We start from the raw sequence: 27,695 nt of genomic DNA, 5'->3' as shown, positions 1-27,695 counted from the left end.
TGGGGTGGGAGAAGCTACTTTGGGAGGGCCGGTTTTCTCAGGTTACCCCTCGCCTGGCGTGGGGGAGAGGAGGTGAGGCAACCCTGCCGCGCCCTGGCCCCGCCCCTTACGTTTCCGGCCCCGCCCCTCACGCCGCCAGCTGCCTGCGCCGCCGCAGTTCCCCGCCGCCCATCGCGCCTGGGCTCTTGCGCTTTCCACACCGCTCTTGCTCCAGACACCGGCGCGGTTGGCCACGTGGACCGACTCCGGGCGCGCCATCCTCACGTGGTTCCAGCATCGGCTGGGGCTTGCTGCGCTTCCCGCTTGTCTGTATTCATCCCCGCCTCTGAGCTCCGTTCCCATGGCGGCCCTGGTGTTGGAGGACGGGTCGGTCCTGCGGGGCCAGCCTTTTGGGGCTGCTGTGTCGACTGCCGGGGAAGTGGGTAAGCAAGTTCGGGCCGGCTGCCAACCTCATCCCACTCTGCTGCCCTTTTCTGCCCAACCTGCCCTGCCCAGACCCCGCCATTTTCCCGCCTGCACACTCCGTACCCCGCCTTTTACCAGCCTAGCCCCTTTTATCCCTCACGGTCGAGGCAGCCTGCGCTGGGGCGCTCTCATCGCGCGGGGCAGTGCTCCGAAGGGTGCCCCGCCTGAGCCCCAGTCTTGCATCTTTCTTACAGTGTTTCAAACCGGTATGGTCGGCTACCCTGAGGCTCTCACAGACCCTTCCTACAAAGCACAGATCTTAGTGCTGACATATCCTCTGATCGGTAACTACGGCATCCCCCCAGATGAAGTGGATGAGTTCGGGCTCAGCAAGGTAGCCGCACCCAATGCTTTCTCTACATTCCTTTTCAAACAGTAATTATTAACTGTTAGTGAAGTAAAGACACTGACATTCCTCTTGGCATCCTGGAGAAAACAGATGCACACCGAAGTAATAGCCAAGCGCTATGAAAGGCGTGTTAGTTTCCTTGAGAAGCTTAGAGTGCTGGAGACCAAGCCAAAGTCTTGGCTCTGGTAAGGAACCAGTGAGGATTGTTTGGCAGCAGAACGGTGTGATGGGAGCCATGCTTTAAGAGTATGTAAATTGGCATTTTCTTGTGGCACAGTGGGTTAAGGATCTGGCATGGTCGCTGCTGTGGTCCCTGGCTTGGGTCCCTGCCTCCCCCCCCCCCCAACTTCCATATGCCTCAGGTGGGGATAAAACAAAAGAGTACGGAAACTAACTGGAAAGAGCCTGGAAACTAGGGCCACACCCTTCTCAGTGATGGCAGGTTCCAGTTCACCTGCCAAAATCCATGAGGTTGGCCAGCATCTTCTAAACCTGCTTTCCTTACCTTGCCTCATTTTTTACCACTTCTCAGTAGAGTTATTAAATCTAGATAAGAAAACAGCTTCTTCCAGTGAGATTTCTCCTGTTCCTCCTCTGGAATTTGGTAACTAAGTTGCCGTCTGAGAGTACAAGTAATAAAAAAAAAACAAAACCACAAGTTTTTTGTACAGTCACCATAGCGCAGCGGCAGTAGTCTTCAACACTCATTTTTGTCCTGATTCTAGGCATACTGAGCCTTTAGTTGTTGTTTTTGCCTTTTAGGGCTGCAATTGCAGCCTATGGACGTTCCCAGGCTAGGGGTCCAATCAAAGCTACAGCTGCCGGCCTACACTACAGCCACAGCAACGTGGGATCCATGCCGTGTCTGTGACCTACACCACAGCTCAAGGCAACACCGGATCCTTAACCTAGGGATCAACCCGCATCCTCATGGATCTTAGTCGGCTTTGTTAACTGCTGAGCCTTTAATTCTTAATATGCCTTCCCAGTCACCCTGACACTTGGGAGAGGAAACTCTAGGTTAAGGGGCACTCTTGTTATTCCCAGAAGGGCCATTCCTCATCACAAACCTATAAACTCACTACATTCTAGTTTATAATGCTGTCAACTTAAAAAATATGCACAATTTAAAAGTTAAGAGTTAGGTTTTATTTGGGGCAAAATGAGGACTAGAGCCCTGGAGGCAGCATTTCAGAGAGCTCTGAAAAACCACTCCAAAGAGACAGAGGGAGATGTCAGGATATATATGATTTTGGTGAAGGGGGAGGAACATGCAGCCATGCCCGCATTTTCACAGAAGTTTGCTGCTGGTCTCGTGCAGGTTACTGCTGGTCTCAAGGAGCAGATGTCACCGTGAAGGATTTTAGTGCTTTTCTAGATGCGAGGAGATACAAGAATTGGGCTCATAAAAATCTCCTGAAAATATCTAACGATCTGAAGACCTGTTCCGCCAGTTTCCCCAGACCACAGAGAGCCTCCCTCCTGATCTCCACCCCAAGCTCCCTTCGGGGATGGTGAGGGTCGGCAGCTGCAGTGGCTCCTGATTCAGTCCACGTAGAGGCAGATGGCAAGTGCCATCTCCAGTTCACAGGGCTCCCCCATGGTCATAAATTCGCCATAGTGCTGGGAAGTGTTTCATGACCATCTCATCCCACGGTGCTAGGAATGCTCATTCCCAGGTTTGGTGAAGAACTCCTTGTGGCCATTCAATGTGCTGTTACTGGACTAGCCCTTTTTTTTTTTTTTTTTTTTTTTTTTTCCCCTGTCTTTTGTCATTTTAGGACTGAACCCGTGGCATGTGGAGCTTCCCAGGCTAGGGGTCAAATCAGAGCTGTAGCCACCGGCCTTCCCCACAGCTACAGCCGCAGCAGCGTAGGATCCGAGCTGCATCTGCGACCTCCACCATAGCTCACGGCCACGTCGGATCTTTAACCCACTGAACAAGGCCAGGGATCGAACTCACATCCTCATGGATACTAGTCAGCTTCACTAACCGCTGAGCCACTGCAGGAACTACTGGACTAGGCCTTATTAACAGTAGCCAAAAGTCTCCGAACCACCTGTTTTACTAGTCTGTTAGGGTCCAGGAAAACATTCCCTCTTATTGCATCTTCCCATATCTAGAGTTACGCTGTTCCAGTCACTGATCTGGTAAAGGATTGTATATTTGATTGACTGCTTCAAGACACCTGGTCATCATTGTTATTTTTTGTGTGTGGAGGCTCAGTCACACATTTGGTAAAACAAGAAACACTAATCTTGTAACATAGGCAAAACACAAACAAGGTAGCTAATAACATCAATAGAGGTATGGGTAAATATTTAAGCCGAGAGCTTCTGACGCCAAACCAGTTTTAGAAGATGTTGTCGAGACTAGGGAGCAGGTCACCTAAAGCAGCACGGGACCTCAGAGTTCAGTAGGCCAGTAGCCTGCTGTTAACCACAGAAATCCATCCCACAATGGTGGGAGGTTCCCTTCTAATCAACAGGAGATTACAGTGTTTGAGCCTTAGCTCATTGTTCTGAGTTTGAGTGACCCTAAAGGAAAATTTGTATTTATGGTCAGGGTCCGAGCAGGAACTACTAATTGGTCAGGTGAGAAAATCTCACCAAGTAATAAAATCCTAAGGGTTATCCAGTCAGAGCCTCGCAGAGGAGAAATCCACCAGGGAAACCCAGAGGTACCAGGCACAGGGAATTGGCCACAAACACAACAACTGGATTGACTTCTAAAATTAGCATAGGCTCGTTTTCCTGATGGAAAAACATTTGATTCATATGCAAAAGTTCAAGAAGTCAAGAAAACAAATCACTGTCCAAGTCAGGTCTGGCATCATGGGCCAGCTGTCTGCTTCTCATGTCATCTGCTCATCCTGGTGTAGTTTCTCCTCCACGTGAGCATTGTTTTAAGATGATTTTGAGGTCAGCAGGCCTCTCTATAGCCCCGTCCAGTGCAGGGGCCTTTTTTTTTAAGTGGGAAATACGAATCTAAGAATCAGTTCCCTTTAGTTTTGCTGCACATGAGCTGGTTAAGAGTACCTGGTGAGGGCCTTTCCATCTGGCTTGGAAACAGTGCTTTAAATTATGTCTTTGCCAGTCTGCATCATCCCCCTGGTTGTGGGCCCTGGGGCATCTGATCTTTGTCCAAAAGTAGATTACTAAGATAAACTTTGGAGACACGTTTAGAATGTCCTTTTAGAAACCCAGTTAAACTTTGCAACAATATAACTTGATGCAAAAAAACTATCTGGGGCCAGTTCCCGTCTTGGCGCAGTAGAAACGAATCCGACTAAGAACCATGAGGTTGCTGGTTCAATACCTGGCCTTGTTCAGTGGGTCAAGGATCTGGCATTGCCATGAACTGTGGTGTAGGTCGCAGATGCGGTTCGGATCTGGTGTTGCTGTGGCTGTGGCGTAGGCCGGCAGCAACAGCTCCAATTAGACCCCTAGCCTGGGAACCTCCATATGCTGTGGGTGTGGCCCTAAAAAGACAAAAGACAAAAAAAAAAAAAAAAAAAAAAAACTATCTGGGGAGTTAGTCTTAGTGAATACAGACCTCAATTAACAGAATTAGATTAGCAGATGTCCATTGAACCTCTTTCCAAAATGCACTATCTTGGTCAATTTATGTCAGTCTTCAGATTGGTCAACTCTAGACACAATGTCAAAATTGAGGTGATGCACTGGCAAGATCGAGGCCCTGACAGAACCAAGGAGGGAGGGTAGGGCTCCTGGAGCCACCAGCCCTCCACAGATGCTTTTGTGGCACATGTACTGTCAGTGCACTTGCTCGTGTGCGGATTAGTCCGCCTAGCCATGGAGGTTCTGCCAGACTAGCCTTCAGATCGCTCAAGAACAGCCTCAACATCCACCTGTCTTTGAACCTTCCATCATTAAGCAGGTGTAATTTATGCCACTTCCTCCCACATAATCTGTTTCTCTAGTTATTATACATTTATCTATTGAGTCACAAATGTGGGTTACCTGTTACTCCCCTCTGGGGGAGGGGAGCTCTAAGCATGCCTAGTACTGTACCCTGAACCTTTATTCTTACTCCGTAAGGCTTTGTGCCCCTATCTCTTTGACAGGGCTTTGATCACACTCTGGGGCTGTGATCTTGTTCCTCTGTGTTACCTTGTTACTTTTCAGGTTCCCTAAGTAGCACATCAACCTCCCCTAAGTAGCAAATCAACATCTCAAAGACAGGGACCTTGTCTTTTTTCCTGCTCCTGCTCCTCCCTCAGCATCGGTTTTGATACCTGGCACAAGCCGGCCCTCAGTAGACACAGGCTGACTGCTCTCCTGTATCAGGTGCCTTGCTCCCTGGTTCATGGTTCTCTGATGAAGACACATGGACACATTGATAATACAATGTAAATAACGAGACCAGTGGCGATAAAGGGAGCTTCAGTGAGCTCTGAGGAGGAGGAGGCACAAGCTGCAGTGGTGGAGAGTGGGGGTGACTTCACAGAAAAGGGGGTAGAAGAAAAGGACGGGAGAAGGAAAATGCTATTTCAACTAGGAATCAGGCGTCTGGGCCCATGTGTTCAGTGTTTCGTGAGGGAGGCAGCACCGCTGCTAAAAGGTAAGAGCATGAGGTACTTTGGCCGAAGCACAGGGTCCTTGGCCAAACAGTGGGAAAAGGTGACACCAGGAGGGTGTGTGGCCCTGGGCTCCTCACAGTCTCTTCCTTCCCTTGACAGTGGTTTGAATCCTCGGGGATCCACGTGGCAGGACTGGTGGTGGGAGAGTGCTGCCCCACGCCCAGCCACTGGAGTGCCGCCTGCACCCTGCATGAGTGGCTGCAACAGCATGGCATACCTGGCCTGCAAGGTATGGTGCCAGCACAGGTGCCTGGATAGAAAGACTCAAGGTCAACTGTGGACACTTGGGACTTGACCCAGCCTTGTGGTGCAATGTACCTGATTTGAAAGGTTTAGGGGGCTGGGGCTGTGGGAAGGAACTGAGCTTTCACTCGGATGGGAAACTTCAAAACTGTAAAAGGAGAGAGGGAGTTCCCTTGTGGCGCAGCAGGTAAAGGATCTGGTGTTGTCACTGCAGCAGCTTGGGTTGCTGCTGTGGCGCAGGGTCGATCCCTGGCCCAGGAACTTCTCCATGGTGCGGGCATGGCCAGAAAAAGAAAATAAAATGAAATAAAAGGAGAGAGTGGGGGTAATGAATCCCCAGCCTCTGTAATCATCAACTCAGGGCTGAGTTTATTGCATCATAACTACAACCACTCCCAGGTTATATTGAAGCAAATCTCAGACATAATATCATTTCATCCACTAATAGCCCAATAGTTATGAAAAAAATCCTTATAAAAACGTAATCACTATAACATTACCGCACCCTTAAAAAATTAACAGCAGTTCCTTAATATCAAATATTCAGGGAGTGTTTAAAATTTCCTCAACTTTATGATTTTTTTTTTTTTTGGTGTTTTGTCTTTTTGTTGTTGCTATTTCTTTTTTTTTTTATTTTTTTTATTTTTTTATTTATTTTTTTATTTTATTTTATTTTCCCACTGTACAGCAAGGGGGTCAGGTTATCCTTACATGTATACATTACAATTACAGTTTTTCCCCCACCATTTCTTCTGTTGCAACATGAGTATCTAGACATAGTTCTCAATGCTATTCAGCGGGATCTCCTTGTAAATCTATTCTAGGTTGTGTCTGATAAGCCCAAGCTCCCGATCCCTCCCACTCCCTCCCCCTCCCATCAGGCAACCACAAGTCTCTTCTCCAAGTCCATGATTTTCTCTTCTGAGATGTTCATTTGTGCTGGATATTAGATTCCAGTTATAAGTGATATCATATGGTATTTGTCTTTGTCTTTCTGGCTCATTTCACTCAGGATGAGATTCTCTAATTCCATCCATGTTGCTGCAAATGGCATGATGTCATCCTTTTTTATGGCTGAGTAGTATTCCATTGTGTATATATACCACATCTTCCGAATCCAATCCTCTGTCAATGGACATTTGGATTGTTTCCATGTCCTGGCTATTGTGAATAATGCTGCAATGAACATGCGGGTGCATGTGTCTCTTTTAAGTAGAGCTTTGTCCGGATAGATGCCCAAGAGTGGGATTGCAGGGTCATATGGAAGTTCTATGTATAGATTTCTAAGGTATCTCCAAACTGTTCTCCATAGTGGCTGTACCAGTTTACATTCCCACCAGCAGTGCAGGAGGGTTCCCTTTTCTCCACAGCCCCTCCAGCTCTTGTTATTTGTGGATTTATTAATGATGGCCATTCTGACTGGTGTGAGGTGGTATCTCATGGTAGTTTTGATTTGCATTTCTCTTATAATCAGCGATGTTGAGCATTTTTTCATGTGTTTGCTGGCCATCTGTATATCTTCTTTGGAGAAATGTCTATTCAGGTCTTTTGCCCATTTTTCCATTGATTGATTGGTTTTTTTGCTGTTGAGTTGTATAAGTTGCTTATATATTCTAGAGATTAAGCCCTTGTCAGTTGCATCATTTGAAACTATTTTCTCCCATTCTGTAAGTTGTCTTTTTGTTTTCTTTTTGGTTTCCTTTGCTGTGCAAAAGCTTTTCAGTTTGATGAGGTCCCATGGGTTTGTTGTTGCTATTTCTTGGGCCGCTCCCGCGGCATATGGAGGTTCCCAGGCTAGGGGCCGAATCGGAGCTGTAGCCACCGGCCTACGCCAGAGCCACAGCAACGCGGGATCCGAGCCGCGTCTGTGACCTACACCACAGCTCACGGCAATGCCGGATCGTTAACCCACTGAGCAAGGGCAGGGACCGAACCTGCAACCTCATGGTTCCCAGTCGGATTCGTTAACCACTGCGCCACAATGGGAACTCCTGATTTTTTTTTTTAACTGTTGATTTGAATCTGGGATATGTCTGCATTTGGTTGTTACGTCCCTTTAATCTGCGAGCCTTGTAACCCCTTTGGCACAGTCGATTTTCCTTTAGTGTATCCAGTCTGCTTTTTTTTTTTTTTTTGTCTTTTGTCTTTTTAGGGCCACACCCTCGGCATATGGAAGTTCCCAAGCTAGGGGTCGAATTGGAGCTCCAGCCACCAGCCTACACCACAACCACAGCAACGCGGGATCCAAGCTGCGTCTGCAACCTACACCACAGGTCACGGCAACACAGGATCCTTAACCCACTGAGTGAGGCCAGGGGTCGAACCCACAACCTCCTGGTTCCTAGTCGGATTCATTTCCACTGCACCACAAGGGGAACTCCCACGGTCTGCATTTTATTTGTCACGTTCGTGTGTTGTCATTTAGCTGTTCTTTTACCCTTAGTTTTGCTTTCTATAAGCAGTTCTGGAGTCGTGGTTCAGTGCAGCTGTGATATTTGAGGGCCAGAGTACCCGAGGGTGGTGGACCTCTAGTCTGGGATGTCACTGCCCCTGGAACAGCTGCGTGTGACTCAGGGCTCTGGAAGGGAAGCCCTCACCTCCTGCACGACTGTGCTGGCGGGGGGGACCTCTCCGAGCATGCTCTCTTGACAGGAGTGGACACTCGGGAGCTGACTAAGAAGTTGCGAGAGCAGGGGTCTCTGCTGGGAAAGCTGGTCCAGGACGGGACAGAGCCTTCCACCCTGCCGTTCTTGGACCCCAATGCCCGCCCCCTGGTGCCGGAGGTCTCCGTTAAGGTACAGAGGTAGAGTCGGAGAGGATTCCAAGCTGCGGCACAGTGGTTATATTCTGCCCCTACTGGGGGTGAACGCTTGAGGGAGACTCCGCAGAGGCCTCGAAGGTGGAGGGAGGTTGGTGTGTGCGTGTTATGGCTGCTAATCACAGCTGGCAACCACTGCCTTTATTCCGCTTGCCCTCAGGTTCCGCGGGTATTCAATGCAGGGGGTGCCCCTCGGATCCTCGCTTTGGACTGTGGCCTCAAGTATAATCAGATCCGATGCTTGTGCCGGCGAGGGGCGGAGGTCACCGTGGTCCCCTGGGACCACGCCTTAGACAGTCAGGGTGAGTAGCTGGGGTCTGCACAGGACCACAGACAAGCAGCACGGGTGGAAACCCTGGCCCTTGATCCAGCTGCTAAAAGTCCACGTGAGCGGCAGGGAAGAAGGCGGCGATAAGGGCTTCTGTCCTAATGGTGTGTCTCTCTGGCCAAACTACGGTTTCGATGTCATCTTTTCTGCCCACTCCAGCGTATGAGGGTCTCTTCCTGAGTAATGGTCCCGGGGACCCCGCCTCCTATCCCAGCGTGGTATCTGCACTGAGCCGTGTCTTATCGGAACCTAACCCACGACCTGTCTTCGGGATCTGTCTGGGACACCAGCTGTTGGCTTTAGCCATCGGGGCCAAGACTTACAAGATGAGGTGGGACTTGTGGGGAGAGGAAGGGCCCACACCGCTGACCTGAGGGGCGGGGAGTCTTGGGAATGGGAGTGGACGGGTGTTTATTCGCTCCTGTTATTGAAACGGGAGTGGGGGTTGGAGAGAGTTGTGACGTCAGCCAGAGCTGGGTTGGGTACAGTCGTGATGGGGCGGGTGCCAGGGGCCCGTGACTCTGTACGTTTCCATCTCCAGATACGGGAACCGAGGCCATAACCAGCCATGCTTGCTGGTGGGCTCTGGGCGCTGCTTTCTAACATCCCAGAACCACGGGTTTGCGGTGGAAACGGACTCACTGCCAGCCAGCTGGCTTCCTCTCTTCACCAATGCCAATGACCGCTCCAATGAAGGCATTGTCCACGACAGCCTGCCCTTCTTCAGGTGAGCCTGGGTGGTTCTGGGCACGGTGACTGGATCCGTACAGCTGTGAAGCCCCCTGGGGCTTGAAGATGAGGAAGTAACAGCACAGCGGTGGGCCCCAGTCAGGCATCCTTACCTGCTTCCGAGGCTGCCAACAGTGATGGCAGCTTTCGTGACCCACTCTCTCCCACAGTGTCCAGTTTCACCCAGAGCACCAAGCTGGCCCTTCAGATATGGAACTTCTTTTTGATATTTTTCTGGAGACTGTGAAAGAAGCCACAGCTGGAAACCCTGGAGGCCAGACAGGTAAGCCCTCGAGTAGAACTGGGTTATGGAACAAAGAAGAGGCTCCAGGATAAGCCTAGATAGACATGCCTTGAGAAGCTGATAGATGTTTGAGAGGTTGAGGGGGAGGGGCGGGAGGGCAATCAGGCTAAGATGATTCATTTATTCATTTATTTTTATTCATGTGTATTTTTTTGTCTTTTTAGGGCAGCTCCTGTGGCATATGGAGGTTCCCAGGCTAGGGGTCGAATATGAGCTGCATCTGCGACCTACACCACAGCTCACGGCAATGCCAGATCCTTAACCCGTCGAACGAGGGCAGGGATCAAACTCACATCCTCATGGGTACTAGTCAGGTTTATTACTGCTGAGCCACAAATGGGAACTCCCAGAGGATTCACTTGTACTTCTTCTATTCAAAGGAAGTGCAGAGACACAAGTCCTGTTTTTGGTCCTGCCTCTGCCGCTCATTGGAGGCATGACTTGTTCTGGATTCTTCTCTAAAGTGAGGGGTTTAGGAATTCCCCTCGTGGCTTAGTGGTTAACGAATCCGACTAGGAACCATGAGGTTGCGAGTTTGATCCCTGGCCTTGCTCAGTGGGTTAAGGATCCGGCGTTGCCGTGAGCTGTGGCATAGGTCGCAGATGCGGCTCGGATCCCGTGTGGCTGTGGCTATGGCTGTGGCTGTGGTGTAGGCCAGCGGCTACAGCTCCGACTGGACCCCTAGCCTGGGAATCTCCATATGCCACGGGAGTAGCCCTGGAAAAGGCAAAAAGACCAAAAAAAAAAAGTAAAAAAAAATAAAGCGAGGGGTTTAATCTAGGCGATCTCCTGGGTCTCCCTCAGCTCTGACATTCTGTGACATTCTCTGCCTCCACAGTTCGAGAGCGGCTGGCTGAGCGCCTCTGTCTCCCTGGGCTTCCCACCCCCGGCTCTGGGCTTCCCCCGCCACGAAAGGTTCTGATTCTGGGCTCAGGGGGCCTCTCCATTGGCCAGGCTGGGGAGTTTGACTACTCAGGCTCTCAGGTAAGGCACCTCTGGGTGTGTAGCCCTCAGCAGTGGCGGGGGCCGAGGCGGGAAATGGGTGGTAGGAAGTGCACCGGGAGATCTGGGGAATGGTCGGAGAGGGGAGGTGGCGAGGAGCAGAGGTCTCAGGTATGAGGGACGGAGAGTCCAGGGAGGGGAGAGGAGGCAGAGGGACGCTGGCCTAAGACTGAAAATCTGGCTTAGGCAGTGGCGGCTGAGAGGCCATTTTTGTCCCCTAGGCGATCAAGGCCCTGAAGGAAGAGAACATCCAGACGCTGCTGATCAACCCCAACATCGCCACGGTGCAGACCTCGCAGGGCCTGGCCGACAAAGTCTACTTCCTTCCCATAACCCCTCACTACGTGACCCAGGTGGGACTGGGCTGAGGCAGGGGACCCGTGTGGCCGGCGGGCGGTTCTCAGCTTCTTTGATCCACTGCCCTGCCCCTGCCCCGGTCTTCCTGCCTGTAATTCCTCTCTCCTCCATCAGGTGATACGTAACGAGCGCCCAGATGGTGTGTTGCTGACGTTCGGGGGCCAGACAGCTCTGAACTGCGGCGTGGAGCTGACCAAGGCTGGGGTGCTCGCTCGGTACGGGGTCCGGGTCCTGGGCACGCCCGTGGAGACCATTGAGCTGACCGAGGATCGGCGTGCCTTTGCCTCCAGGATGGCAGAGATCGGAGAGCACGTGGCCCCCAGCGAGGCGGCCAGTTCTCTGGAGCAGGTGCGAGGGGTGCTTGGGGCAGACAGGTGTCATTTTCTTAACCTCGGCTCTTCTCCAGGGCCAGGAACCCTCTGCGCGGCACACAGTCAGGGCCTGATCTCTCTGTTCATCTCTGCCCGTTGCAGGCCCAGGCCGCTGCCGAGAGATTGGGGTACCCTGTGCTGGTGCGTGCAGCCTTTGCCCTGGGCGGCCTGGGCTCTGGCTTTGCCTCTAACAAAGAGGAGCTCTCTGCACTGGTGGCCCCAGCTTTTGCCCATACCAGCCAGGTGCTGGTAGACAAGTCCCTAAAAGGCTGGAAGGAGATTGAGTATGAGGTGGTGAGAGACGCCTATGGCAACTGTGTCACGGTGAGTGATGGGGGCGGAGGAGGCCTGGGGGCAGGGACAGCATCAGGCAGTGTAGACGGTCCTAAGAGCTAGGGCCAGGGCTGAGATCTCTGAGAGCTGAGTGTACCCTGGGATGCAGCCTCCTGCCTCTCCTGAGTGCCTTTAGCAGTGACCTGGTCCATGGGACCCTCCTTTGGCAGGTGTGTAACATGGAGAACCTAGATCCACTTGGCATCCATACTGGGGAGTCTATAGTGGTGGCTCCAAGCCAGACGCTGAATGACAGGGAGTACCAGCTCCTGCGGCAGACGGCCATCAAGGTGACTCAGCACCTCGGAATCGTCGGCGAGTGCAACGTGCAGTATGCCCTGAACCCTGAATCTGAGCAGGTGCGACTTCAGGCCCTGGAGCCGAGAACTCCAGCTGTAGGACCTCCTGCCGCAGCCTTTGCCCTGGGCAGCGGGAGGTCCCGTAGCTGGAGTTCTCGGCTCCATGGCCTGGCGTAGAAGCTGGGATTATCTTTGGTAGGGGTGGGTCTTGGGTTGGGGGGTACAGCTTTTTTTTTCCTGCTTTTCTGCGTCCTCTACCAGGCAGGCCATTCCGGCCAGTTACCTGGTCACTCTCTGTTCTCTCTCTCTGCAGTATTACATCATTGAGGTGAATGCCAGGCTCTCCCGCAGCTCCGCCCTGGCCAGTAAGGCCACGGGCTATCCACTGGCCTATGTGGCAGCCAAGCTGGCTTTGGGCATCCCTCTGCCTGAGCTCAGGTACCGGGGCTGGGGAGAGGTCAGGGAGGGGAGGCGGGCGGGGAGCCGAAGAAAACATTTGCGGGACGGGGAATAAGAAGAGGACATCGGCCTGGATGTGAGGGACGGGGAGAATCAGCTGGAAGCTCACCATTTACGTCTCCTGCTCTGTTCCTCTGCCCCCCCCTGCACACACACCTGATGGCTGCCAGGAACTCGGTGACGGGGGGAACAGCAGCCTTTGAACCCAGTCTGGATTACTGTGTGGTGAAGATTCCTCGCTGGGACCTCAGCAAGTTCCTCCGCGTCAGCACGAAGATCGGGAGCTGCATGAAGAGCGTAGGTGAGAGGCACGGCCCAAGAGACCCCGCCGCAGACCCCCTCGCGGGGCCCCCCCGCAGGACCTCAGAGATGAGCCAGTTCCCTGGCAGGGCCTTCCAGCGCCTGTGTGAGCAGCTTCTTGGGAACACGGTTTCTCAGAGCGCGAAACAGGGCCGTTTCCAGCGAAGAGAGCAGTCCTCCCAGGGTGGGGAGCAGAGGCGTCTGGCGAGCTGTGTCAGAATACACTTGCCACCTCCACTCCCCAGATGGTACCCGGGATGGGGTGGTAGCCATCAGACGCACTTGACAAATGAGTAAGCAGGTGCCCGCAGAGGAAAGTGATGTGGCTGAGGAGAGAGAGGGCAGAGCCAAGGCGTGAAAACTAGCCAAGAAGCACGGTGCCTCTTCCTCTGTTAACGCGACGCTGCCTGTCGTGGGTGAGACCGGTTCCATGAAACTCCACCCACAGCACACATGGCATTTTGCCCGTGGCCTCATCACCAGGCTGCGAGTGCCAGTGACGGTTTGTTCTCCCTGCCAGTTTAAATACCGATGCTTCGGGGAAAGGACGACCGCTGTTTTCCTGTGAAAGCTTCCAAGTCCAGGTCAGCGCAGTGGCAGCCAAGCCGAGCGTGTCTCCTTCTCCGGGCACGTCCTGCTGCGGTCATGAAATGAAGTGTTTATTAAGTGTTTTTTAATACGGCGTTTAAGATCAGAGCAGGGAGTTCCCGTCGTGGCGCAGTGGTTAACGAATCCGACTAGGAACAATGAGGTTGCGGGTTTGATCCCTGCCCTTGCTCAGTGGGTTAATGATCTGGCGTTGCCGTGAGCTGTGGTGTAGGTTGGACCCCTAGCCTGGGAACCTCCATATGCCGCGGGAGCGGCCCAAGAAATAGCAAAAAGACAAAAAAAAAAAAAAAAAAAAAAAAAAAAGATCAGAGCAGGACATCAGAAACCTTTGCGTAAAAACGAGGACATTTAGCAGTGACCCACGGATGGGTGTGACGGTCAGCCTCCGTGCAGCGGTAGAGCAGGCCTTAGAGTGACCCCTGCCGTTGCCTTCATTTGGCCTCCAAAACATTTCCACTAAAATGAATATGTGCACGCACCAACTTGCCACCAGCCAAGGATAATAGCATTTCATTGTGCTCCAAATTTCCATTAAGAGCAATAGTAGCCTTTAAAGATGGAAGTCTAAGCTCACATATTATTCCAGAATTTTTAGAACTTTTAAAAGACTGCCAAGTTGTTCCTTCTGGAGATGAATTTCTGTTATATGAAAATTATAATAAACATGGGAATGAAGCCATAAATTGCAGCTAAAAGAAGTGGATTGAAACTAGGACAACCAAAGATTGATTCCTAGAAGAGACATTTAAGTCTTTCCATCTCCTTGAGTATTCTTGGAATGTGATCTTCTTTGGTAACTTTTGGTAACTTTTATTATACAAGATACATGAATCACTGAGAAATTAGAAAAGATAATTTAACTAGAAAAGAGTAATCACCTGTTATCTTTTCACATAGAATAGTTTGAGGATATGACTCCAGAATTTTTTAGGCTTGCGTGAATGAGTGTATGGGTTTCTCTTTCACCCAAGGGTCACACCCGCAGCATATGGAGGTTGCCAGGCTAGGGATTGAATCGGAGCTACAGCTGCCAGCCTACGCCATAGCCACAGCCACGCCAGATCTGAGCCACATCTGCGACCTACACCACAGCTCATGGCAACACCGGATCCTTAACCCACTGAGCGATGCCAGGGATCAGACCCGCAACCTCATGGTTCCTAGTTGGATTCGTCTCTGCTGTGCCACAATGGGAACTCCAGTAAAACCTTTTATAATGCAACCACATTACGGAGGAATTGAACAAAAGCACTCATGATCTGCTTCCTTAGCACTAGTGTTAATATCTTGATATTTTTAAAAAATGTTTAAAAGAAATAAGTACTAGGATTGTAAACAGATAAATATAATCGGTAAGAAACACCTGAAGACCGCAGGGTAAATTGTCAGAGGACGTGAACAGAATCTTACAGAAGAGGAAATCAATAAGCCGGCTCGAGAGTGGGAGAAGTCCCCTCTTACTGTTAAATAGAAATCAGTTAAAATGAGAATTATTTTGGCTTATTAGCAAACATCGTTTGAACTGCTTATACACACTTCTTAGAAGATGGACTAAATGTCTGCTTTGTATTGTAAAGCGCAAACCTTTATAAAGCCACTAATACTTGCCAAGGGCCAGAAATCTTATCTTAACCTCTTACTCATGCACATCTGGAAATGTATCCTACGGGGATAATCTAAAGCGTAGAAAACATCACAGCCTCACAGAGCACGAGCACTTCAAAGCTCAGTGTTCTCGAGTAAGCCAACAGTTAGATCGCGGTCAGTCTGCAGGAGTTAAACTGTTGGTAGTGAAGTCGCGAGGCGATGTGGGAAGAGGCTCACGGTGCGGGGAGGAGCGGGGGGGAGTTGTATGTGGACTCTAATCGTGTACAAAACATACATTTGAAAACAGCCCAGCAAGAAACACTTGGAAATGATAGTTGTAGGTGGGATAAGCTCTGGACGCATTCAGAGACTAATGGGATCCTCTTTCTCTTGACCAGACTTTTCAAAAGTTTTAGAGGGTGAGCCAGATCCCCAGCTGGTGTCATCACAGTGTGCATAAAGCAAACCAAATACCTGGAGGACCCACCAGCGACCGGGCCACCGGGACAAACTGTGACATGTTCCGATAGCCACATGCCCACTTGAGGCATTTTAATTCCATTCCCCTAATAAACGGAAAACATGAAAATGGTCGGGAGAAGCGCTGCAAGTGTAAGATTTCTCAATAACGAGAGAGGGACTTGCTTCGAGAACCTCCTCGAGGCCTGACTGTAAACGACAGACATTCTGGGCGGCGCGCCCCCTGCTCCCTCTGCCCTCTGGCCCTGAGCCCTTCCGTCGTCTCCTTGCAGGTGAAGTCATGGGCATCGGGCGTTCTTTTGAGGAGGCCTTCCAGAAGGCTCTGCGCATGGTGGATGAAAACTGCGTGGGCTTCGATCACACAGTCAAGCCCGTCAGTGACATGGTGAGTGGCTCCCCTCCCGCTGGCAGCACCCCCCAAATGGACCCTGCGGCTCTCTGTCCCCAGCCCCTGAGCTTGGTCCCCACAGTTCTAGCCCCAGTCCCTCCTGGACATTTGCTCTTTCCACTTTGCTGAGAATTCCGTGATGTCATTTATCGCTGTGTGAGGCCGTATCATCAGGTCTGTCTTTACAGATGAGGAAACTGACGCTTAGCTTGTCTGCCCACGCCCCTCTAGGAGCTGGAGACACCAACAGACAAGCGGATCTTTGTGGTGGCCGCTGCGCTGTGGGCTGGCTACTCGGTGGACCGCCTGTATGAGCTCACACGCATCGACCGCTGGTTCCTGCACCGAATGAAGCGGATCATAGCACACACCCAGCTGCTGGAGCAGCACCGTGGACAGCCTTTGCCCCCAGACCTGCTGCAGCAGGCCAAGCGCCTCGGCTTCTCAGACAAGCAGATTGCCCTCGCCGTTCTCAGGTCAGGGGCAGTGGGGAGGGTCCCAGGCTGAGAAACGCGGGGCAGAGAACCTTTGTACCAGTGAGGGGCCCCCGGAAGGGAGGGAGAGTATGGGGAGCTTCGGAGGCCTCCGACCTTCAGCCCCGGGGATTTTCCTCTCCGATCCCTGCCTGGGGTCCGTCCCCCTCTACTCGGTCCATACGCCACCCCCAGGGCCTATGTTTCCGACCCTTCTCCTTTAGCACAGAGCTGGCCGTTCGCAAGCTGCGTCAGGAACTGGGGATCTGCCCAGCGGTGAAACAGATTGACACGGTTGCAGCCGAGTGGCCAGCCCAGACCAATTACTTGTACCTGACCTACTGGGGCACCACCCATGACCTCACCTTTCGAACACCTCATGTCCTGGTCCTTGGCTCTGGCGTCTACCGTATCGGCTCCAGCGTGGAGTTTGACTGGTGTGCTGTGGGCTGCATCCGGCAGCTCCGAAAGGTCCAAGAGCTCGTTTTTCATACGATTTTCTCTGCTGTTCCAACCAGCTTCAGCAGCTCCCCTCCACCCGCCTGGGCCTCCCTAGTCATTGCTGCAGCCGACGTCTATCCCAGGGCTCTGGGCTTGGGGGGTCGGTCCTCTTAGGCCGTCTTGTGTCCCCCACGTGGCTGCTCTCCAACACGTTTGTATCCACTTCTCCGGCACCTACAGTGCCGGCCTTCCTTCCCTCCTGAGGCAGGTGTCTGGCCAGCGAGTTCCGAGGCGGCTGAGGCGGTACTCTCCGAAGCAGCGGCTCTGGCTTAGTTTCTCCGTGCTCTTCCTCCCACGCAGTTGCTAACTGTCCCCGTCCCTGTCGCAGATGGGGTATAAGACCATCATGGTGAACTACAACCCAGAGACGGTCAGCACCGACTATGACATGTGTGACCGACTCTACTTCGACGAGATCTCCTTTGAGGTGAGCGGTTCGAGGGCTGCCCGTCGGCCTGGGTGGCCAGCCACACAGGCCTGGCCGGAGGACCCGAGGCTCTTTGGAACGCGTGGGGTTTGAGGGGAAGTGGGTGGAGGAGGAAGAGCAGGGGGCAGGAAGGCTCAGACCCCAGACCCTGCCCGTGGCTGCCACCTGCTTCTCCTGCCCTCTAGGTGGTGATGGACATCTATGAGCTGGAGAGCCCCGAAGGCGTGATCCTCTCCATGGGCGGCCAGCTGCCCAACAACATGGCCATGGCCTTGCATCGGCAGCAGTGCCGGGTGCTGGGCACCTCCCCGGAAGCCATCGACTCGGCTGAGAACCGTTTTAAGTTCTCCCGGCTCCTGGACACCATTGGTATCAGCCAGCCTCAGTGGAGGGAGCTCAGCGACCTGGAGGTGGGCTGGGGCCAGTGCTGGAGGCGGGAGGAGGTCATGGGTGAGTGTGACCAATCTAGCTAAGCTCCCTGTGCCCTTAGTCTGCTCGCCAGTTCTGCCAGACCGTGGGGTACCCGTGTGTCGTGCGCCCCTCCTATGTGCTGAGCGGGGCTGCTATGAATGTGGCCTACACCGACGGGGACCTGGAGCGCTTCCTGAGCAGTGCGGCAGCTGTCTCCAAGGAGCACCCCGTGGTCATCTCCAAGTTCATCCAGGAGGCCAAGGTGGGAGGCTGCAGACAGAGGGGTCCCGGAGGGCAGGCTCCCAGCCACGAGGCGACTTCCCTCTCTGATCCTGCAGAAATTCGTTGGCACGATGGGGCTGGGAAGGATGGGTTGTGCCAGGCTCTTAAAGGAAGGGAAGCATCCTGCAGGAGCGAACGGGAAGAGAGGATGGGCCTGGCTCTGCATCACCTTGCCCTGTGCATCCTCCCAACCCCCCCACCCCGCTAGGAGATTGACGTGGATGCTGTGGCCTGCGATGGTGTGGTGGCAGCCATTGCCATCTCGGAACACGTGGAGAATGCAGGTGTGCATTCAGGTGATGCCACGCTGGTGACCCCGCCACAAGACATCACTGCCAAGACGCTGGAGCGGATCAAAGCCATTGTGCACGCCGTGGGTCAGGAGCTGCAAGTCACGGGACCCTTCAATCTGCAGCTCATTGCCAAGGTAGAAAGAGGGGGCTGAAGGAAGGGACCAAAAGGCCATGGTGCCTCCCGGTTCTGTGCTGGCCCTGGAGCTGAGGAGCCTTCCCTGGAGTAGGAAAGCTGGGGGGCAGGGGTCACGGTGTTGTCCCAGGCTGATGACCCGCAGAATGGTGAGTGGGGGGAGAGTCAGGTCACTGGGGTAGCGTGTCTGGCCCACCTGCAGGAGGTCTGACCAGTCCCTCTCTGCCCCAGGACGACCAGCTGAAAGTCATTGAATGCAACGTGCGTGTCTCTCGCTCCTTCCCCTTCGTCTCCAAGACACTGGGCGTGGACCTAGTAGCACTGGCCACCCGGGTCATCATGGGGGAAGAAGTGGAGCCTGTGGGGCTCATGACGGGCTCTGGAGTCGTGGGGGTGAAGGTAAGGAGGACTGGAGCCCGGGGCTGGCACTCGGAGGCAAGGAGGCAAGTAGCGGGGGGCGTTCACCTACCGCGCAAGCTGTGTGTCAGTCGGCGTGTCAACAGAGCACCTCCTGGGGGCAGCGCCGCCCTGGGCCATCAGGGTGATAGGAAGGTCTTTGTTCCCTACGGGCTTCCGCTTCCACTCTAGTGATGGGAGGCAAGAGAGGTCAGGTCCAACAACAACAGCTTGTTTCTCAAACAGTGTGTGACAGGCCTGCACGGTAGAGAGAAAAACAAAATGCTAAGGAAGGGGTCCCTTCCGAAAGGGGTGACCTGGGGAGGCTCCAGAGAAGGGGGAGTGTTTGCACGGAGCTGGGGAGGAGGTCAGAATGTGAGATTTGCCAAGCTCGTCGAGGGGTCTTCCAAGGCCAGGGAATCGCCTCGTGGAAGCCGAGGGAAGGCGGAGCCCGGCTGGGAGTGGGAGCAGCGGCAGGGCAGGCTCCCCCTGCTGTTCGGAGCCGGGCCCCTCACGCCGGGCCTCTCCCACGTCCTGCCCCCTCAGGTGCCCCAGTTCTCGTTCTCCCGCCTGGCGGGGGCCGACGTGGTGCTGGGGGTGGAAATGACCAGCACCGGGGAGGTGGCCGGCTTCGGGGAGAGCCGCTGCGAGGCCTACCTCAAGGCCATGCTAAGCACCGGCTTCAAGATCCCCAAGAAGAACATCCTGCTGACCATTGGCAGCTACAAGGTACAGAGTCCAGGGGGGCCCCCCGAAGAGCTGGGGGCAGATGGCCTTGGCTGGGGCTGACCTTGGCTCGGGCCGGGGCCGACCTTGAGGTGGAAGACGGGAGAAACAAGCTCCTCCTCCTCCTGCTCGATGCAGAACAAAAGTGAGCTGCTTCCAACTGTGCGGCTGCTGGAGAGCCTGGGCTACAGCCTCTACGCCAGTCTGGGCACCGCCGACTTCTACACCGAGCACGGCGTCAAGGTACGGGGTGCCCCCGCCCGAGCCCACGCTGCCCGCCCTTCGCAGGTGTCGGAGCGCCCAGGAATGCTCTCCCTGTTCCCCTGCTTTGATTGTCATTGTACAAATCGCGCGTATCCCACGCAGAGCCGTAGAATATGCAGAAAAGCAAAGAGAGATCCCTGTGACCTCCCATCACTGTTTACGGGCCGGCATATTTCCTTGGAGAATTTTCTCCATGTTCACGGGGTGGAGGCGGGGCTTATCCTGCTGAGTCCTCGGTAAACCGTAGTGTCACTCTCTTTCCTGTCAAGACACATGCTTTGTTTGTAGCAAGCAGAGGCAGCCTGGTCCCCACCCTGCGAGTCCTCAGGTTCCTCCTTGTGGGCCCTGGGCCCCCTCCCCTCCCTTCAGGCTGGCCTTCCCGGCCCCTGGCAGGCTCACGTGTGGCCTGGCCTCCCCTTGTCTCTGGGCCACAGGTGACGGCCGTGGACTGGCACTTTGAAGAGGCGGTGGATGGCGAGTGCCCACCCCAGCGCAGCATCCTGGAGCAGCTCGCCGAGAAGAACTTCGAGCTGGTGATCAACCTGTCGATGCGCGGGGCCGGGGGCCGGCGTCTCTCGTCCTTCGTCACCAAGGGCTACCGCACCCGGCGTCTGGCCGCCGACTTCTCCGTGCCCCTCATCATCGATATCAAGTGCACCAAACTGTTTGTGGAGGTGACAGACCTGAGTGCCAAGAGGGGGCAGCCAGTGTCCGCAGGGGAGGGGGGAAGTGCGCATGCCCAGGGGCTGGGACCCCCTCGGGCTGCAGCAGCCACGCTGGTAATCAAGCTTCGTGGCTGCAGAGAGAGGAGGTGGGTACAGAGGCAGAAGTCTGGTTTACGGGGAAACCCAACCCCCATCTGCAACTCCCAGGCTGCCCTTACATCAAAGCTGCCCGTGGTTTGCATCTGCAGGCCCTGGGACAGATCGGGCCGGCCCCTCCTTTGAAGGTGCACGTTGACTGCATGACCTCCCAGAAGCTTGTGCGGCTGCCTGGTAAGTGCATCTCGTGGGAGGACCTGGCTTCCAGACACTGGAGCTGGCACAGACCCTGGGTGTGCTGAGAGATGGCCCTGGGCTGTAGACGGGGAGGCCCCAGAATCTCCCTTCCTCTGAGCTCTTGTATTCCTCCATCCATGACGCCCTTGACTGAGGAAGCTCACTGCCTCTCCCTTGGACCAGTGGCTGCTTATTTTCCTGCCACCCCAGTTCACCTCCTTGATGCCCCTGCATGGCTCTGCTGATCTTCTGCCCCCGTGTTCTCGCAGGACTGATTGACGTCCACGTGCACCTGCGGGAACCGGGGGGGACACACAAGGAGGACTTTGCCTCGGGCACAGCTGCTGCCCTGGCTGGGGGCGTCACCATGGTGTGTGCCATGCCCAACACCCGGCCCCCCGTCATCGACGCGCCTGCTCTGGCCCTGGCCCAGAAGGTGAGCCCTTGTTCTCCTGCTGCTTCGTGGTGACCCACGTGCCCCACCGGCCTCCCTGAGCCCTGCTCTCTCTGCCCCTCCCCAGTGGCCCACGCCACAGATGCCACACTGGCACGGGTGCTGATGGGTCTGATCGCAAATGCACCCTCTACCCTCACAGCTGGCAGAGGCTGGCGCCCGCTGTGACTACACCTTGTTCCTCGGAGCCTCATCGGATAATGCTGGGACGCTGGGCCCTGTGGCTGCATCTGCTGCGGGGCTGAAGCTCTACCTCAATGAGACCTTCTCTGAGTTGCGGCTGGACAGTGTAGCCCAGTGGATGGAGGTAGGGGGGTGGGCAGGAGGGAGGAGGCAGCTGGCTGACACCCCCGGCTTGGGGCCCGCCCGGAGTGGGCCGGCAGCAGTGAGAGTCCGTGAGGGCTCGGGCTCTGCACGGTCCCTGACCACTCTCCCTGCCCCCAGCACTTCGAGACGTGGCCATCCCACCTCCCCATCGTGGCCCACGCAGAGCGGCAGAGTGTCGCTGCCATCCTCATGGTGGCACAGCTGACCCAGCGCTCGGTGCACATCTGTCACGTGGCGCGGAAGGAGGAGGTAAGGGGACAGCCGAGGCACCTGTCGCTTTCCCCGTAACTCCAGGAGGTCAGGGTGGGCCTCAGGGGGAACCTGCGGCTGGCACCTCTGCACAGCCGCCCGTGGCTTTCCAGAGGGGCTGCTCCTGCGGGGACGTTGCAGGGCGAGGCCCAGAGGGAGGCTGTCTCGAGATCTCCGCATTCTCCCCCCAGATCCTGTTGATCAAAGCCGCAAAGGCTCGGGGGCTGCCGGTGACCTGTGAGGTGGCGCCGCACCATCTGTTCCTGAGCCGCGATGACCTGGAGCGCCTGGGGCCCGGGAAGGGGGAGGTTCGGCCGGAGCTCGGCTCCCGGCAGGACGTGGACGCCCTGTGGGAGAACATGGCCATCATTGACTGCTTCGCCTCGGACCACGGTGAGGGGCCCAGGATGTCCCCTCTGCCCGGGCCGGCTCACGCCCCTGCTCTGGGGATCCAGGCAGGGACCCTTGGCTCCATGAGAACTGAGCCTTGATTCGGGCAGGACTCCAGCCTCTGAGGCAGGGCCAGATCTGTGATAGGTGATGGATGAATATTTACTGAAAGAGTGAACGAGCAATGGAGTAACGCTGTAAATGAGGGCGTTCCTGCGGCTAGTATCCATGAGGATGCGGATCCCCGGCCTTGCTCAGTGGGTTGGGGATCCGGCGTTGCCGTGAGCTATGATGTAGGTCGCAGATGCGGCTCAGATCCCGCGTTGCCGTGGCTGTGGCGTAGGCCGGCAGCTCTAACTCCGAATCGACCCTTAGCCCAGAAGCTTACGTATGCCACGGGTACAGCTCTAAAAAGCAAAAAAAAGGAGTTCCCATCTTGGCTCAGTGGTTGACGAATCCGACTAGGAACCATGAGGTTGCAGGTTCGATCCCTGGCCTTGCTCAGGGGGTTAAGGATCTGGCGTTGCTGTGAGCTGGGGTGTAGGTCGCAGACGCAGCTCGGATCCTGCGTTGCTGTGGCTCTGCCGTAGGCCTGGTGGCTACAGCTCCGATTAGACCCCTGGTCTGGGAACCTCCATATGCTGTGGGAGCGGCCCAAGAAATGGCAAAAAGACAAAAAAAAAAAAAAAATCGTAAAGGAGAAAATCTGGGTAAAAGGTGTGGGCCCCAGAAAATGGCAGCATCGGGGTGGGTAACGAGGCACCATCCTGGTGGCGTGTGTGACCTCCCAGCAGTGGAGGGTAATTAATGTGCTTTCTGCCAGCCCCCCACACCGTGGAGGAGAAGTGCGGGCCCCGGCCTCCCCCCGGCTTCCCAGGGCTGGAGACCATGCTGCCCCTGCTGCTGACGGCCGTGAGCGAGGGCCGGCTCAGCCTGGACGACCTGCTGCAGCGACTGCATCACAACCCTCGTCGCATCTTCCACCTGCCCCCCCAGGAGGACACCTACGTGGAGGTGTGGGGATGGGGGCGGGGGATCTCCAGCCCTGGGAGCTGTTCCACGCGGCGGCCCCGGCGCAGCGTAACTCGTGACTCTGGCAGGTGGATCTGGAGCATGAATGGACAGTCCCCAGCCACATGCCCTTCTCCAAGGCCCACTGGACACCCTTTGAAGGGCAGAAGCTGAAGGGCACCGTGCGCCGTGTGGTCCTGCGAGGGGAGGTTGCCTATATCGACGGGCAGGTGCGTGTGTGGCCCGTGTCCAGGCCTGGTCATAGTCCCCTCGGCCCCGTTTTCCTCCCACCCCAGCTCGTCTACACAGTCCCAGTAGCCCTCCAGCTGCCCTGGATGTGGGTGGATGCGGGTCCCCAGGGCGTTTTTCTGCTAGCTGGCTTCCGCACCTTTAGGATCCCTGCCCTGCTCACGTGCCTGCTCCCGCCTTCTGTCTGCAGGTGCTGGTGCCGCCTGGCTACGGGCAGGATGTTCGCAAGTGGCCTCAGGGAGCTGTTCCCCAGCTCACGCCTGCAGCCCCAGCCACCAGTGAGATAACCACGGTATCCGCACTGCTTCGGGCTGGCGGGGGTGTCGGGCGGTGCAGCCAGGGGCAGGGCCAGCAGCAGAAACATCAGTGGTTCAGGGTGCGGAAGGTTCGTCACTTAACCCTCAAAATCCTGACCACCTGCCCCTCTATCTCCCACCCCCATTTACTGCAAAACGCAGAATTAGCTTTCAGTTTAGGAAGCTTCGCAGGAAACACATGCCCAACCGGAGAGAGGTTGGGGGTCTGTCGGGGTTGGGGGGGCAGTGGGCCCGCCCCTGTTGAGGGCAGCTCGGTGGGAGGGCGGGGCTAGGGGGGCGCGATGGAGGTGGACAGGGAGCAGCTAGGCTATTCCTGGGGGGAATTGGACTTGAGGAGGGCTCGGGTCACTGCTCAGTGTTCTCTTTCCAGACCCCGGAAAGGCCCCGCCGGGGCATCCCAGTGCTTCCCGATGGCCGCTTCCACCTGCCACCCCGAATCCACCGAGCCTCTGACCCAGGTTTGCCAGGTAAGAGGAAGACCCGGGGGCATGGAGGGTGGGGCCGCCTGGACTTGGAGATCCAGGCCCTCCCCTCCCAGCATCTCACCTTTGCCCACGGACCCTGTCCTTCCCACCGCCCCCCCCTTGCCTAAATCAGCCCGCCCAGCACGAGGTAGGCATCCCACAGCTGCTTCTCACAGCCCTTTCTTGTTGTGGGCAGCTGTGTTCCTCCGCCCGGGAGCTGGGAGCCCACGGGGCAGCAGAGCGTGGGATAAATCCAGGTTGTTGGTTGGTGTGAGCCTGGCCGTTCCCCTTGCCAAGGATGCCTTTGCCAACCGGGCGGGGCCCGGGAGGGCACCACGGATCACACACAGCGGTCCCCATGGGCCGTCATGCATCTGTCCCGGGCCGCCGGTTCTTCCCGCCCTCCCCTAACCTGCTATAGCGACTGTGGTGTGAGTTGGTTTAACACAGACAGTGTGTGTGATGTGGCGTTCTGGGGACGCGGGGCTCTTCCCACACCTCAGCCACAGGCTTATCTCTCCTCTTGCCCTGTTTGCAGCTGAGGAGCCAAAGGAGAAGTCGTCCCGGAAGGCAGCCGAGCCAGGTAGCCTCCCCAGAACGCACGCTCACCCTGGGCACTCTCTGGTCTGGCCTGTGGAGGAGGAGCTCTGACCGGCCTCTCTGCCCCGGCCTCTCTGCAGACCTGATGGGAACCCTTGATGGCACCTGCTATCTTCCACCACCAGTACCTAGACAGGCGTCACCCCAGAACCTGGGGGCTCCGGGCCTGCTGCACCCCCAGACCTCACCCCTGCTGCACTCTTTAGTGGGCCAGCACATCCTGTCTGTCCGGCAGTTCACCAAGGATCAGGTGCCTGGGGGAGAGAGGATGGGGACGCCCCGAGATTTGAGGACCTGGAGAGCTGGGGCTGGGAGCTCTGGGGCCACCGCCTTTCCAGCTGACTCAGGATCTTTCTTAGATGTCTCACCTGTTCAACGTGGCACACATGCTGCGTATGATGGTGCAGAAGGAGCGGAGCCTCGACATCCTCAAGGTCAGGGTCAAGGCTGTGGGCAGAGGTCCAGGCCCCCGTCAGCAGGGCCGTGTGGTGGTCAGAGGGGCCTCCCTCTGCCGCCATAGGTCCCCCCACCCTGTGCGAGTCCACACCCTCCACAGTAGGCAGGTCTGCTGCTGGGACGTCCTGGGGCCCAAGCCCCCCCGCCCCCCCCCTGCCATGTTGGCCCACCTCCCATCAGCACTCCGCGGACCTGGCCTGAGCACCAGCACACAGGCGGGCTAACCCAGGCACTTCGTCTGGGCCCGTGTCGTCGTGGGAGAGAGCTGGGCTATTTCCTTCCCCCAGAGAATGAATGTCTCATTCAGACACCTAACAATGGCTTTCTGGAGTCAGACCTCTGGCTCAGAGTGGCACAGGGGTGGAAATGTCAAAGCTACACTGGGGTCACGGGAGGTTTGGGGAAAGGGTTCTGGCCGCGCCCCTCTTATGTAAGTTGGGGGGCAGGCGGCGGCTCCCCAGGCGAGCGCCCGCACACGCACACGTGACTCCTGCCTCCCCAGGGGAAGGTGATGGCCTCCATGTTCTACGAGGTGAGCACGCGGACCAGCAGCTCCTTTGCAGCAGCCATGGCCCGGCTCGGGGGCGCCGTGCTCAGCTTCTCTGAGGCCACGTCCTCCGTCCAGAAGGGCGAATCCCTGGCGGACTCAGTGCAGACCATGAGCTGCTACGCCGACGTCGTGGTGCTGCGGCACCCCCAGCCCGGGGCGGTGGAGGTGAGCCGGCCTGTGCGCCGGGCCAGGCAGGATCCATCAGGCTGGGCCGGATGGGTGGGGACCCAGGAGGAGCGAGGACGGCGGCAGGGAGTGGGGGGCCACCGAGATACCGAGGCCCGGATTCTCCTTCCTCATGTTCCCTGTGTTCACAGCTGGCAGCCAAGCACTGCCGGCGGCCAGTGATCAACGCCGGGGATGGGGTTGGAGAGCATCCCACCCAGGCCTTGCTGGACATCTTCACCATCCGGGAGGAGCTGGGCACGGTCAATGGCATGACGGTGAGGCTGGCGGCCTGCGGGGGAGGGTCTGGAGAGGGCAGCAGTTGGGAGGTAGCTTCTGCCCTCCAGGGCGTGGGGCATGGAGCAGGCCTGCATCCTGGTCCTGAGGCCGAAGGGGGTGGGGGTGTGCTCCGTCTCGGGGCCCTCTGGGTGACTGCCTCTCACCCCCCCCCCCCCCCCCCCGCCTGCCGCCACCGCCCGCCCAGATCACCATGGTGGGGGACCTGAAGCACGGCCGCACGGTGCACTCGCTGGCCTGCCTGCTCACCCAGTACCGCGTCAGCCTGCGCTACGTGGCGCCGCCCAGCCTGCGCATGCCTCCCGACGTGCGGGCCTTCGTGGCCTCCCGCGGCACCAAGCAGGTCAGGCCCGGGAGGCCCTGGGGGACCTGGGCTGGGCGGTCTGCGGAGCCCAGCATTCACCCCGGCCGGGCCTCCCGCTCCAGGAGGAATTTGAGAGCATTGAGGAGGCGCTGCCCGACACCGACGTGCTCTACATGACGCGAATCCAGAAGGAGCGCTTTGGCTCCGCCCAGGAGTACGAGGCTGTGAGTGTCGGGGCTGCCGCTGCTGGGCCTCCAGACGAGCCGCCGGGAAGGCCGGGCCCTGGGGGATGGGGGCTCGCAGCCACCCCTGCCCGGAGGGGCTGACGGGGCCCTGTCTACCCGCAGTGCTTTGGCCAGTTCATCCTCACTCCCCACATCATGACCCGGGCCAAGAAGAAGATGGTGGTGATGCACCCGATGCCCCGCGTCAATGAGATAAGGTGACACAGCATCAAAACTGAGGACACGCTTGGGGGCGGCGGGGCTGGCTCGGGGAGCGCACGCCGTCCTGTTCAGGCCCTCGAGGGCTACATGGCGCCTCTTCTCTTGCAGCGTGGAGGTGGACTCGGACCCCCGAGCAGCCTACTTCCGCCAGGCTGAGAACGGCATGTACATCCGCATGGCCCTGTTGGCCACCGTGCTGGGCCGCTTCTAGGGCCCGGCTCCTTAGCCTCTTTGCAGGCCCAGCTGCCCGGCACAGAATCCATTGCCCTCCACGGCAGCAGCGCACTTAGCAGATGCTCTGGGGCTTCCAGATAGGTCACGTGCTCACATGCACACACATGCAGACCGTGCTTCAGGCACTGGACTGGACTGGACCGGAGACTCTCGTGTCGGGGTGGGGCCTCAGATGCGGGGCCCAGTCTGCCCCGTCTCCCTTACTGCGCCTCAAGTATGTACAGACTTTTCTTAATAAAACAGCTAAGCTGCC

General features: G+C 56.3%; 1 protein-coding gene across 4 annotated transcripts; it reads left to right on the top strand.

Moving 5' to 3' along the window:
• Positions 1–166: 166 nt before the first annotated feature.
• CAD (carbamoyl-phosphate synthetase 2, aspartate transcarbamylase, and dihydroorotase) lies at positions 167–27,695 on the top strand. Of its 4 annotated transcripts, none has more exons than XR_014842392.1 (45): positions 167–422; positions 660–799; positions 5,518–5,647; positions 8,314–8,456; positions 8,640–8,781; positions 8,967–9,138; positions 9,349–9,534; positions 9,707–9,819; positions 10,679–10,824; positions 11,064–11,195; positions 11,314–11,547; positions 11,673–11,894; positions 12,074–12,262; positions 12,516–12,640; positions 12,832–12,962; positions 15,910–16,022; positions 16,257–16,501; positions 16,723–16,969; positions 17,328–17,426; positions 17,612–17,836; positions 17,917–18,099; positions 18,328–18,546; positions 18,777–18,944; positions 19,488–19,670; positions 19,806–19,910; positions 20,366–20,605; positions 20,845–20,926; positions 21,199–21,365; positions 21,526–21,690; positions 21,828–21,959; positions 22,151–22,352; positions 23,173–23,363; positions 23,450–23,590; positions 23,800–23,901; positions 24,297–24,393; positions 24,587–24,647; positions 24,929–24,973; positions 25,071–25,240; positions 25,350–25,424; positions 25,949–26,161; positions 26,314–26,439; positions 26,646–26,801; positions 26,885–26,986; positions 27,110–27,204; positions 27,317–27,695. XR_014842392.1 is itself a non-coding variant. In XM_085019723.1 (45 exons), exons 1-45 carry the CDS (start codon positions 341–343, stop codon positions 27,417–27,419), a joined length of 6,750 nt encoding a protein of 2,249 aa, XP_084875849.1. In that variant the 5' UTR covers positions 167–340; the 3' UTR covers positions 27,420–27,695. The 4 variants fall into 4 exon arrangements, 2 of the variants coding, with proteins under 2 accessions (XP_084875849.1, XP_020943355.2); XR_014842391.1 differs by having other exon boundaries at positions 24,587–24,821; XM_085019723.1 differs by having other exon boundaries at positions 24,587–24,658.

The sequence above is a fragment of the Sus scrofa genome, chromosome 3 (assembly GCF_054392235.1).
Source record: "Sus scrofa isolate SSC_HxYL_T2T_F1_AM1 chromosome 3, Sscrofa_HxYL_maternal_Yorkshire_Landrace_v2.0, whole genome shotgun sequence".
NCBI lineage: Eukaryota > Metazoa > Chordata > Mammalia > Artiodactyla > Suidae > Sus > Sus scrofa.
This window is presented reverse-complemented; position numbering and strand designations above follow the sequence as displayed.